Consider the following 13,671-nt stretch of genomic DNA (forward strand, 5'->3'; position numbering starts at 1 on the left):
CTGTCAATTTTGGCTACCTTGAAAATCTTCTCAAAATCTATAGGCTTAATACGCCCCTTACACTTGAAAAGATATTCAATTTAGACATTCACGGATGTTATAAAAATAAATAGTTCTAATCATGTTCCAATTAAACACCTGAACTCCTATAAGGTTTATTTAGATATTTTATCTCAAAAAATATTCAATATGATTACATACTTGTGTTCCTCTGCATATTTTTGCAAAATTTCCAAATAAAAATCATCAATAATCATGTTATGTTAAAAGTAAAAATCAACAAAGTTAAAACTTGAATTACTAAAAAAATTCTATAAAATTTATATGGACTATTATAACACAAATTAGGCCAGCTAAGGAAGTTGAAAAGGATCCAGTCAACAGGAACAAAAGGGCCTCAAAACCACCTGAGAAGTTATCAGTCTTTAGCTGGAAGTCTGGGTAACTAGGGATCTCGGGTAACTAGAGTGGGTTAGGTTAACTATATATGGATAATATCTCATATTGTTACTTAATTATGAGCTTTTTTCATAGAAAGTTATTTAACTTTAATTTTTAAACATAGTCAGTTAATTTTGATTTTTAACTCAGAAGTCATTCAATTATAAATATTTTTCATAGAAAGTCACTCAATTGCAAGTGTTTTACTTACAAAGACACTTAACTTATTTAATTAATTTTTTAAATAAAATTTGTTGATATGAATTTTGTTTTCACTCTGCTGATTATGTTATTAGTCATACAACTTAAAACATCTCTCAAGTCTATCACTGAATCACACTGTTGCCTAATTTTATCAATCATGTTTGATGTTTCTTCTTCTGTCACATGACGATATGATTGGACTCTTTTGTTACTGAGAAGGTGAAGCACCGTGAGGCTTCTAACTTGTCTCCAGTATTCACCATACGGACTAAAGGCCACGTCTTTGGAGCCATAAAAGAGTCCATCAGCCATGCTAGATTTAGGTCTATTTGACCAAACGAGATCGTGAGTTTTCATGATATCGCGAGCAGCATTGACAGAGGAAGCAATAAGCATTGGCTTAGTGCCAAAGTGAAGTAGCATGAGTGGACCATATTTTTTGGATAGTTTATGGAGAGAACGGTAAGGAAGCGATCCAAGTTGATGGAGATTTCCTATGATTGGAAGCTTTCTTGGAGATGGTGGTGATAACTTATTTGAAGTAGAAAAGAAGCATTTATGAAGAAAGAAAAACAGAGGAATTAGAAGATAATACCAGGTAAGATCCATTATTTTTTAGATAGGAACATTGATGAGGAAATAGGTGTAAATAAGGAAACAAGTACGCCCTAATTATTGATGAGGGAGTATGCGCGCATGTTAGATAATTTTTTTATATTGTTCAATGGCATTTTAAAATATTAACCTCAGGAAACATAAATCTTTGTTTTGGCCCCGTTTAGATATGATTTGAAATAGACTGATTTGAAGTTGACGTTTCGTTTGAACATCTAATTTAAATTTTCTTAAAATTTATTTTTGCTCAGAAACATGAAACCCCACATTTTCTTTGATATCTTGAATTAATGGTATTGTTGGGATCTCTTAATCATTTGCTCATTGACTTTTTGTTGCCAAAGTTGGTAAATGCTTCTAAAAAGGGAAAAATTAATTAGGGCCTGTTTCGATTGACTTTTGGCTTATGACTAATAAGCCAAAAGCCATAAGTTAGGATTTCTAACTTATGACTTTTGACTTATTTTTGTTATTTTGGTTTTAAAATAAGTGCTTATAAGAACTTTTTAACTTTACCCAAAACAGTTCAAAACAATTGTGCAGGAAGGATGGAATGTGACTATAGAGGGGTGTATGATGTATAAAGTAGTGCGGAGATTGAAGCTGCTAAAAAAGAAGTTGAGAACTCTACACTCTCAAGCTTTCCAAAATATTGTTAGTGAGGCAAATGAGGATAGGGAGAATCTAAAGCTGGCACAAGCACAACTGCAGACTGACCCTGGTAATCTAGAGCTCCAACAGTCGGAAAGTGATTTGTATCAAAAATTCAAGAGGTCCTCTTACATGGCGGAGTTATTTCTTCAGCAAAGAAGTAAGGCTACATGGATAAGGTTGGGAGATGATAACACTAGATACTTCTATTCAGTCATAAAATACAGGAAGTTAAAGCATGCCACAACACATTTAAAAGACAAAGCAGGAGAATGGCAAACTGACCCTGCTATTATTGCTGCACTATTTGTGGATTATTATAAGGGAATACTGGGAAGTACCACAGTGCATAGAAGGCCAGCAATGGGGGACCTGATAAAAAATGGGATGGTGCTTACTGAGGAGCAGCAGTGTGAGCTAATTAAAAGTATAGATCCAGCAGAAGTAAAAAAAGCAATGTTTCAGATAGACAGCAATAAGAGTCCTGGTCCTGATGGGTATGGTAGTGGTTTTTACAAAGAAGCTTGGTCAATAGTGGGTAAAGATGTTACCACTGCAGTCTTAGAATTCTTTCAAAACAACAAAATACTTAAGCAGATTAACACTACAAGTATAGCATTTATTCCCAAGATAGATAAGCCTGAATATGCTAGTCAATTTAGGCCTGTCTCATGCTGTAATGTCATTTATAAATGCATTTCCAAATTAATCTGTAGTAGGCTAAAGTCAGCAGTAAATCATCTGGTAGCAGAAAATCAGTCAGCATTTGTTCAGGAAAGATTAATGATGCACAATGTGCTGATTTGCCATGATATTTTGAGACACTGCAACAGGAAGAATGCATCTCCTAGATGTCTTATGAAGATAGACTTGAAGAAAGCATATGACATGGTCAGTTGAGAGTTTCTGGAGGAAGTACTCACTGCTTTTGGGTTTCCTGGACAATTTATTCAATAGATTATGTTGGGAGTCACTACCACCATGTTTTCAGTTAGAGTAAATGGGGGTAACCATGGTTTTTTTGCTGGAAAGAGAGGGCTGAGGCAAGGTGACCCCGTATCTCCTCTATTGTTTGTACTTGTGATAGAGTGCCTATCTAGAACTCTTCATACTATGAGTCAATTGTCGGACTTTAAATATCACCCAATGTGCAAGAAGCTGCAACTCACCCACCTAATATTTGCTGATGATCTAATGATTTTTTGCAAAGGTAATGTGATCTCAGTAAATAGAGTAATGGAAGCATTAGCGCACTTTAGTGCAGTCACTGGTCTGGAGGCTAATTTGGAGAAATCAACTGTGTATTTAGCTGGAGTTGATGAGGATACAAAAAGCAGAATCATTGCAAGAACTGGATTTTCAGAGGGTGCTTTTCCCATGAAGTATCTAGGTCTTCCCTTATCCCCAAAGAAATGGAGGAAGATAGAATGCCATACTTTGATAGATAAGATCACTCAAAGAATAAAAGTGACATACTCTAAGCAACTTTCCTATGCTGGTAGACTACAGGTGATTAATGTTGTGCTTTTCTCAATTCACAGTTTTTGGGGGGCAGTGTTTATTCTTCCCCAGAGCATTCTAAAGGAAGTTGATCAGATTTGTCGAGCTTACTTATGGGGTAGTAGTACAGAGAAGAAGAAAGTAGCATTGGTTGCATGGGATAAAGTGTGTTTTCCCAAGAGACTAGGAGGACTGAATATTAAGGGTTGCATTAATTGGAACAAAGCATCAGTGGGTCATTTACTGTGGCAAATAATTGTGAACAAAGAGGCACTTTGGGTTAAATAGGTCCATGGTATATATATGAAGACTGATTCTATATGGAATCACAAACCTCCCATTGATAGTAGTTGGTATTGGAGGAAAATTAATGCACTTAAAGAGGAAATGCAGAGTTGGTACAATCAAGGAAGATATATGTTAACTCTTAATGACACCTATTCTATTTCTAAGAGTTATTTAGCAATTATAGGATGTAAACCTACATGGAAGTTGGCTGCACTAGTGTGGACGTTAATGGCACTTCCTAAACACAGATTCTTAATGTGATTGGCTGTCCAGGGAAGACTACTTACACAGGAGAGAAAGTTGAGGTTACAGATTCAGGTTGATGATACTGCATGTTGTTTATGTGCTAAGAAAGTAATGGAGACCAATGATCACCTATTTGAGAAATGCAAATGGATATCAACTGTGTGGCAAGCAATGAATCATTGGACTGAAGTGTCTATGCATAATATTGGTATAATGAAAGTTCTGGAATGTATAGATGGGAAACACTGGAAGCTATTTCAAAAAGAGATCATGGCAGCGATATATGGAGCTATCATTTATCACACTTGGCGTGCCAGAAATTGGAGGCGATACAAAGGCAAATGTGTACAGACGGATGAGGCAATTGCACAGATAAAGAAGGAAATCAGAGAAAGGTTACAGTTACTTAGTAGTTCCAAGAAAGCAATAAAATGTAGGAATTTTATTCAGTATTTAATGTGTTTTTAGTTTTCTTATGATTTGGTAGGAGGTCTGTTCTTTGTTATCAGAGAAAGGTGCTCTTCATTTGTATTCGTACTTTTTGTTGGTTATGGTAATATATTTACAGTTGTTACCAAAAAAAAAAAAATTTACCCAAACACTTCAAAACTGTTTAAAAGCTATTTTGGCTTAAAAGCACCTAAAATAAGTCGATCCAAACGGGCACTTAATGGGTCTTAAAATGACATGGCCCATTTGTAAACATTTATCTTGTTTGCTTTGTAGGAAATACTTTAACTATTTTTACAACTTGGATAAGCATTTGAGGAAAAAATGGATTTACATACAAAAATCACCAACTGGTTAGTGTTAGCACAAGCAAATAGTAGTGAGAAGGAAATTAGTAAAAGTCAACGAAAGAAGAAAATGAAGAAAAGCACAGTAAGCAGAATTGTGGAGAGAAATCTAGAATTGGTATATTTGAAAAGGCATAATTGACACCTAATTTTGGACCTACGCATGTAGACTAATCATCGAGCTTCTTCAATTTGAAATGATTTAAAATAATAAATTTTAGAAAAATTTTGAAAAAAAATATAGTTTGCAAGTTATTTTAAATAGTTTGTCACCTTTTATAATTTTTAGATAATATATATGTTTTACATAATTATGTGTATAATTAGTATATTTTATGAATATTTGAAAATCATCTCAAAAAAGTCTTAATTTTATTTGAAAATTTGGTTTTAGTTTAGTTAATCAATAGTTTATATTTTTGAGTTAATTAGTTTATAAGTAAGTTAATTATTTTATTTTGTAGAAATTAAGAAGCTCGTTAATTAATCATTATCAATTCGTTTTATTTAAGTTTTTTTTTTTTTTTGGTCGAATTCACTATTTAACTCAATTTGACTATTTCTTAAATTCCAAGATCTAACCTCTTTTCTTACCTCACTTTAAACCAATTTGGAGACCAATTTTGGGCTTTTTAGTGTCATTTACAGCAGCCCACTGCTCAGATTAGTAAACCCAATACACGTGGTACCAAATTCCGGCCCAATTCAACATTTCCCTTTTTGTTTTTCAGCTTCAGCAGCCCATTCCATTCAGCAACAGTAACAATACAACAGCAATACCCCTGTACAACGTCTTCTTCCCAAGAAGCAAACCCAGAAAAAATGACCCAAACTCCAGTAATTCCAGCGACCCGAATCGCGAACCAGCAACCCGAATCAGCAGCCCGCGCGTCCTTCTCCCTCTCTCCTTATCCCCTTCGGGAATAATCCACATGGAGCAATCTCCTTGCAAGATCATCCTTGCTCAAAAATCGCACGGCCCTTATCAATTTCCCGTTAAGAAATCCGTTCATTTGGTACTAAATCGAGCTGGCTGGCAGCCTTATCCTAGAGATATTTCGAATTTCAAATTTTGAATTTCATCCCAAAGTTCCTCCCGTTTTCCCCCTTTACTCAGCTCCAATTTCTCCTATATAAAGCTTTATTGATTTGAGCTAATCTGTGATTATGGTTTCATGTTCTGTTATTGACTAAAAATAGCTCGGATCGTGTTTGTGCTTGTATGATGATTTACATCCCTATGGTTTTGTCCAGAATGCGAAGATATGTTTAAACTTTGCTTTTCTAGTTTTAGTCCTGTTTATTCTGGCTCTTACGTCTTTGTTTTGATCTCATCTCCAAGATATTGTCTTTTCAAGTTTAATATTGAAATTTCGGATCGATCATAATCGTTTGCCATTATAATTAGTTTCAACCGGTTAAGACATATAAGATTACATGCGCATGAGCTTTACTTGAACTATGTATCGGCTTTTCCTCGATAAGTTTTTAAAAATATGCAATTTTGTAAAAGTATACGCAAATGACCATTTGTGTTTTTTTCTTTCTTCATGTGTACATGTGTGTGTCTTGAAAATTCTCTTGGCCTAGACTATTTTTGACAATTTAGTTTAGAACTTTATTTTTCTATCCATGTTTTAAAGTCCTCCATACTTAGTTAACTTAGTACTGTTGTAATTAAAATGAACCGTAATTATTTGTTTGATGTCTAGTAATTCATTTTTTTTTCTCCTTTTAAATGTCATGGTTGATTTAGTCAACAATGACTTTTGTTCAATTATATATGCAAGCATGATGTTAGTGTTTCCTTAAATAAAATAAAAAACTATTTCTTGAATACCATCACTGTTAATCACTCTCTTCTTTGTTGTCATAAATAATAAAAAATGTCACATTGTTTTTTTTACGGATTACCATGAGCATTAATCCTATCCCTTTCTTTTTTTTCTTGCATGAATCTCTCTCTGTATCCATTATCCCTTTCTTTTTTTTCTTGCATGAATCTCTCTCTATATCCATGCATTTATCCGGTGCATTCTTCGGAGTTGGTTAAAACCCAACACTTCTCTATTGAGTCAGCCTCATCATTCATCCGAACGAAAGGGAAGCTAAAACGAGGCAATTTGCAGAAAATATACACTGCATATACACTGTGATACAGGGGCGAAAATGAGCTAAAAAGCTCAAGCGCTACAGCAGTCCAAAGGGGACAGAAATGGATAGATTTCGTAACAAAGATAGGCCAAAAAGGGCCCAAAATCATGTTGGGAATTTTTAGAATAGGACAGGTTCAACAGATTTGGGAAAGGCCCAAATTCAATATTCCTTTCTTTGCTCTTATTTATTTGTTATTATTTGACTAACATTTATTTGATCTTTGGTTTAACTTAATTAATTTCCCAAAGATGGCCATTTCTTTTTCATATTCAAATAAAAATATTTATTTTATTTTATATTTAGCTTTATTTTATTTATCTTGCAATTTGAATTATTCCCTTTAGAATAATTTCCTTTAATTGTTCCCCTTAAAAAATAAAAATAAATAAATAAATAAAAAATGAATGAGTTCTTTTTACATGATAAAAATTTTAAAAGTTAGTTGAAAAGTCATTTTAATTAAATCGCCGGTCAACCGCAAGTTAGCGGGCATTTCGAGGGCTAACATCTTCTCGGAATGTACATTGAACTTCGACCCTTGTTATTTTCAATTGATCTTATCTGTTTAGGTCTTTTGAAAACCTTGAGTTTTTCTTGATTTTTACTAAAAAATTAAGTGGCGACTCTGTTCTTCTGGAAATTCGATTTCGCTTAAATCATAAGTTTGATCGATTTTTCGAAACTTAGTCATTTTTCTTTTATTTACATTTTCGAGTAAAACAAGTATACGTGTATTTTAATTTGGTCTCAATAGATATTTATGTCATCTAATTTTAAGTGTGTATAATAAACACTAAAATTTGTATAAAATTAAACAAATTAATATGTACATCCTACTTAGCATCTTACATGCATATTATGTAGGGTCAACCGCAATTACATTATTTGCATTATTGCACGACACAAAAGATAACCCAAGCGAACTTTAACCACAAATTTTGTTTGGTAGGGTCACAGGCGGCTCAATATATTTTGAGGCTGAAATTTTTATTAGAGGCTTAAAATTTAAAGTATTTATAAATTAATATGTACATCCTACTTAGCATTTGTATAAAATTAAACAAATTAATATGTACATCCTACTAGCATCTTACATGCATATTATGTAGGGTCAACCGCAATTACATTATTTGCATTATTGCACGACACAAAAGATAACCCAAGCGAACTTTAACCACAAATTTTGTTTGGTAGGGTCACAGGCGGCTCAATATATTTTGAGGCTGAAATTTTTATTAGAGGCTTAAAATTTAAAGTATTTATAAATTAATATGTACATCCTACTTAGCATTTGTATAAAATTAAACAAATTAATATGTACATCCTACTAGCATCTTACATGCATATTATGTAGGGTCAACCGCAATTACATTATTTGCATTATTGCACGACACAAAAGATAACCCAAACGAACTTTAACCACAAATTTTGTTTAGTAGGGTCACAGGTGGCTCAATATATTTTGAGACCGAAATTTTTATTAGAGGCTTAAAATTTAAAGTAATTTTATATATTTATTTAAAATTTATTTTCTAACATTTTTTTAATTGTTTAATTTTAAGTAAGTCAATTTCAATATTAACAAACATTCTTTTACTGTGGCAATCATTACAAAAATTGTTAACATAATTCTATCAATGATAAGTTTGATAATGTTTTTATTAAAATGATAGAGTTAAAATAGTAGAATTTGATGCAAGAAATTAATAACTTGATAGACCATATTTTAATATGCTTGTTGTGTCGCTTAAAATAGACAATGTATAAGATAAAAGGGGCAATTTGATGATTGCTCAAAATTGAGATAGGAGTTTGCTTTTTAAAGCAAAGTTCACCCATATATTATGTAGATTACTTGTCTTCGCTCATTGACTTCGGTGGAAAATGAGACTTTCGTTACCTAAGTTGGTAAAATACTTTAAAAATGAGTTTAATGAGTCTTAAAATAACATGGCCCATTTGTAAACATTCAACTTGCTTGCTTTGTAGAATATAATATTAAACTATATTTACAACTTGGATGAGCATTTGAGGAAAACTAATGTGGATTTACGTACAAAAATCACCAACTAATTAGTGTTAGCCTACAAGCAAATAATACTGAGAAAGAAATCAGTAAAAAATCAACGAAAGAAGAAAATGAAGAAAAGCACACGAAGTAGAATTGAGGAGATAAATCTATATGTGCACTTTAACAATGTTAGTAACTGATATTTATATCATTCAATTTTGATTGTGCACAAATAGATATTAAAATTTGAATAAAGTAAAACAAATTAACATGCATGTCCTACGTAGCATATTATATATATTGTGTCACATAAGACATTTTTTTTAGTCTACATACCAAGCTGAAACTAAAGGAGACGAGTGACCACTATTATATTATTTTCATCATTTCACGACACAACAGATAACCCACTCAAACTTTAACCACAAATTTTGTTTGGTATAATTACCAGCGGCTCAATATATTTTGAGACCTAAAGAGAATTTTTAACTAGAGGCTTAAAATTTAAAGTACTTTTATATATACTTTTATTTAAAATTTATTTTTTAAACTTTTTTTAATTGTATAATTTTAGGTATGATTTTATCAATTTTAATATTAGCAAATATTCGCTTAATATGGCAATCATTACAGAAATTGTTAACATAATACTTTGTAGTTTGTTCAATAAAAGGTCACATTTTCATAATTAGAAACCATTTAAATATAGAATTTTCCTTATACCCTTGATGAAATAATTTAAGGCACACAAATATCTAAAATTCGTTTTAAACATAGGCAAAAGTTTAGGAGAGGACCAAAAGTGCACCAATATTGAAAACATGAGGGACAATTAGTGCTTCATATGAAAACTAAAGGATGACTTTGATTCTTAACCCAAAGATGAGGGATAATTTTGAGTCTTCTCTCATTCCATGACATAACTAAGATAAGTAAGTAATATGCATCTATACTACCTTAAAAGCGTAAACTCTCAAACTTGAATGTTGAATTACTATAATACCCCCAATTAAAAATACTCAGTTTATTTTATTTCTTAATTTAATAATATTAAAAGTAAATACCTTTTCACATTAAAGGGTTGTGATTTTTTCAAAGGGTAGTGACTTTTTCAATGTGTTGTTACTTTTTCGATGAGTTGTGACTTTTTCGAAGGGTTGTGATTTTTCCAAAGAGTTGTGACTTTTCCAAAGAGTTGTGCCTTTTTCGATGAGTTGTGTCTTTTTCGAATGGTTGTAACTTTTCTGATAAGGCACAATTAGCACCTATTCATACTACTATTTGTTAGCTATCTATAGAGGGTTTCTTCTCACTTTTAAACTACGATTTTTTTTAAGTTTTCTACTCTTCTTCTTCTTAAAAAATCTCAAGATTTATTTGGAACAGTTGATTAAGTTAAAAATTCAACGAAATTCGAGGTACCACATAAGAAAGAGTCCATGAACAAATTGTAGCAAATCATTCATTAATTCACACTCATATTTTTTCTTACAATTTTCATGAGTTAATAGTAACAAAAAGTTGTGAGAAATACAATAATAATAAACAAATGTTAAAAAAGTCACATGATTTGGGTAAGATATTTCTTCTTTATTTTTTCATTTTTTATTCTTTCACCCTCAAACGAAGGAGTTTCTTTCTAATTTTACTATAACAACGGGCATCAACATAGTCCATTGAATTATTAGTTTTTGATGTTATATCCACTATTTCAAAAATATATTTTCACTTTTACTTATAATATGATAATATTATCATGATAATAATTATTTTTTAATAGATATGTAAGTAAAAAGGAATTAAGAAAGTAACGAGTTGGTGGGAAGATATTTCAATCAAATGAAACACTATTGTGAATATAGCATGGACATATATTTTCGTCTTCCTTCTTCATTGGCTATGTAATGTTCTATATATTTTTTCTTTTTTTATATTTGTATTGAGTATACAATTTTTTAAATATGAATTTTCTATTATTTGCTCATTTTAATTTTAGAAAATGTTATGTCATAGGATACACTCCTTGATAGCTATATAAAAATAGATAGAAATAGTGATTGGTCATAAAATATTCTTAAATCAAATTAAGGATTCTATAAATAACACTTTAAATTTTATTCATCAATTAATTTTTATTATTGAAAAAGGTAAATATTTTATATCACGATACAACTTCTATAAGATACTACATACTTTCATTAGACAATAACTATATGATATGTATGCGGCAAAACAAATGAGAAGACTACAATTCTACAAAGATAATGTAGAAACTTAATGAAATGAAATATTTTTCACCAAATGTGATGTTCATATATTAAAATTAAATTATGCTACTAAAATGTATATATATAACAAAGTGTTGGTCAGGCTAAATATTTGACATACACTCAAGCCTCTATATAACCATCATTTGTTATAACAACAAAGTACCTTTTTTTTTTTTTGTAAAATTACCTCTCTATGATAGTCTTACTTGAATATTAATTGAGTAATAAAAATTTGTAAAAAATAGATTACGTATAAAGATAAAATATTGAAATATTTATTGTAATCCTTATTAGTTCCCTTATTAGTGCATGCACATACTAAATTTCAAGTATGCATTTTTAAGAGAATAATTGTACTTAAATGGTGTCAATCATTTTTGTTCATAAAATCAAGAAGAAAGGCTATTGATATTATTTTTTTTAAAATTGTTGGTTAGATTTGTTTACAAAATAGAGTGAAGTAAAAATAATACTACTAAAAAAAGGTCACTTTCTCACCATATTTAAATTCTGAATGTATTTTGAAATGTTTCAATGATATCTGGTCAATATGATCTCAAAATACAAGTAACACTATGATAATATGTATTAATCATTTAAAAACATTGGTCCTATGATCTTTCAATTATAAATATTTACTAAAAATATTAATTCTATTTAACAACATTGTATACTATATATGCAACGCACGTGCCGTGAAACTAGTAATATAGAAGCATAAAGGTTAAAATCACTTTTAAAAGGACAAAAAAAGAGTGGAAACGCATAAGAGGGGGTAAAAATAGGTAAAAATGGAGAGAAGAAAAACTACTAATAATAAGTAGAGCATGGAGTGGCCACTGCTAGCAGAGGTGATTTCCTATGAATAGTGATTGTCGATTTTAGAGCTCAAGAACTCTTCTAAACAGAAATGAACAAACAGAAGAATTATGAACAGAAGAAAAGGGAGAAGATTTTATTCATCTTGAGAAAAATTGTGCTACATCACACTGAAAGAATGTATTTATAGACTAATATTAGAAGCATCTAGAATGTGATCAAGTAACTCCATCACTGCACATGCCATTGCACATGGCATCCTAACAACCTCTAACAGACTCATGTAATTAACCAACTAATTACTGTAACTAACCAATTCATTCACTAATCACTAATGACTTATTTTAACAGTGATGCCACTGCCTTCCGTCATATCCAAATCCTCCGGTTTTAATCCTTCTGGTAATGCTACCTCAATTACCACAACAGCAAAAGCAGTTCCTGGGCAGCCCCTTCTGCCTGCTCCAAATGGAATCAACTCAAAGTTTAATCCTTTGAAATTAATATTACTATTTAAGAACCTCTCTGGTCGGTAATCCTCTGAATTTTCCCATGATAAAGGATCTCTTCCGATTGCCCAAGCATTGATAATGACTTGAGTTTTAGCAGGTATTTGATAGCCAAGTAATTTTATGTCTTCTGTTGATTCTCGAGGATCTAGCAGTGGATGAAGCCTAAGTGTCTCTTTGATTACTGACTTAAGATAGTGCATATTTCCTAAGTCATCCTCTGTTATCTCTGATTTACCTTGGGCTAATCCTCGCACTTCATTCAGTAATGTTTCCATGGCTCTTGGATGTCTCAAAAGCTCTGCCATTATCCACTGTAGAGTTGTATATGTTGTATCCGTACCAGTAGCAAATATATTCTACGCAAACAAACTAAGATTGTTATGCTGGTGTATGTGGAGGAATAATGGAGTGATATTCTAATTAGTCACTAATTTTTTAACTGAAACAATATGTTTATGTTCAAAATTATACTAACAAAACACGCCAAGGAGGGAATAAATATTGTGAAAGAAGCTGATGTTACCAAGAGGATAGCTTTCAATGAATCCCTTTGAAGAGGAAACCCAGTTATTGATGAGTATGAGCACTTATTCAAAGAAGCTTCAACCACACTAACTAAAGGGGACACAAAAAACACAAATCTATTTTTAGGCCCCGTTTAGACATGATTTGAAATCAATGATTGATCCGAAGTTGATATTTTGTTTGGATATGGAATTTGAATTTTTCTAAAGTAGTATTTTTTTCTCATAAACATGAAAATCCACAAGTTGTGAATTTATCAAAATTCCTCAATTCTTATACAATCTTGCCAAATAAGCAAATCATAGTCCATAAATAAGATATCGGAATATACTAAGATGTCGCATTGATAAATTGAATATCTCCATGTTACTTTTATAAATAAACTACTACTCTGTCATGGAAAGTTGTTTCATTGGAAGTTTCAATTCTATGGAGAAGGAGACAATGTTTTCTTGGATTTTGAGTAATCGGTAAAGAACTACATGATGATGATCACAATAAATAGAATCCAATCTGTTTGTTCGGTAGGATATGTAGAATACATTAAAATATCTTTTGATCTTGTTATCTAAACATGCACGTGGAAAAATTGAAACCAAAGAAATATTAAAGACAGAAAAAGACAACTTTTTTTT

General features: G+C 31.4%; 2 protein-coding genes across 2 annotated transcripts; both read right to left on the bottom strand.

Annotated features, from left to right (window-relative positions):
- Nucleotides 1-681: 681 nt before the first annotated feature.
- Nucleotides 682-1,254, bottom strand: LOC125824047 (cytochrome P450 71A3-like). Its single transcript, XM_049503398.1, has one exon. It carries the CDS (start codon nt 1,252-1,254, stop codon nt 682-684), a length of 573 nt encoding a protein of 190 aa, XP_049359355.1.
- A 10,736-nt stretch (nt 1,255-11,990) lies between these two features.
- Nucleotides 11,991-13,401, bottom strand: LOC125824048 (cytochrome P450 71A2-like). Its single transcript, XM_049503399.1, has 4 exons — nt 13,368-13,401; nt 13,035-13,126; nt 12,343-12,867; nt 11,991-12,041 (listed from the first exon to the last, which is right to left on the bottom strand). Exons 1-4 carry the CDS (start codon nt 13,399-13,401, stop codon nt 11,991-11,993), a joined length of 702 nt encoding a protein of 233 aa, XP_049359356.1.
- Nucleotides 13,402-13,671: the final 270 nt, after the last annotated feature.

This window comes from Solanum verrucosum, unplaced genomic scaffold (assembly GCF_900185275.1).
Source record: "Solanum verrucosum unplaced genomic scaffold, falcon-dt-bn FXZP01000088.1, whole genome shotgun sequence".
NCBI lineage: Eukaryota > Viridiplantae > Streptophyta > Magnoliopsida > Solanales > Solanaceae > Solanum > Solanum verrucosum.

Bases quoted from the DNA above. Each gene is read 5' to 3' on its own strand.
- LOC125824047 (XM_049503398.1), bottom strand. From the start codon at position 1,254: ATGGATCTTACCTGGTATTATCTTCTAATTCCTCTGTTTTTCTTTCTT.
- LOC125824048 (XM_049503399.1), bottom strand. From the start codon at position 13,401: ATGGAGATATTCAATTTATCAATGCGACATCTTA. The intron at 13,127-13,367 runs GTATATTCCGAT...TGTCCCCTTTAG, and splicing joins TTTATCAATGCGACATCTTA to TTAGTGTGGTTGAAGCTTCT. The intron at 12,042-12,342 runs ATAAGTCATTAG...ATCACTATTCAT, and splicing joins GCAGTGGCATCACTGTTAAA to AGGAAATCACCTCTGCTAGC.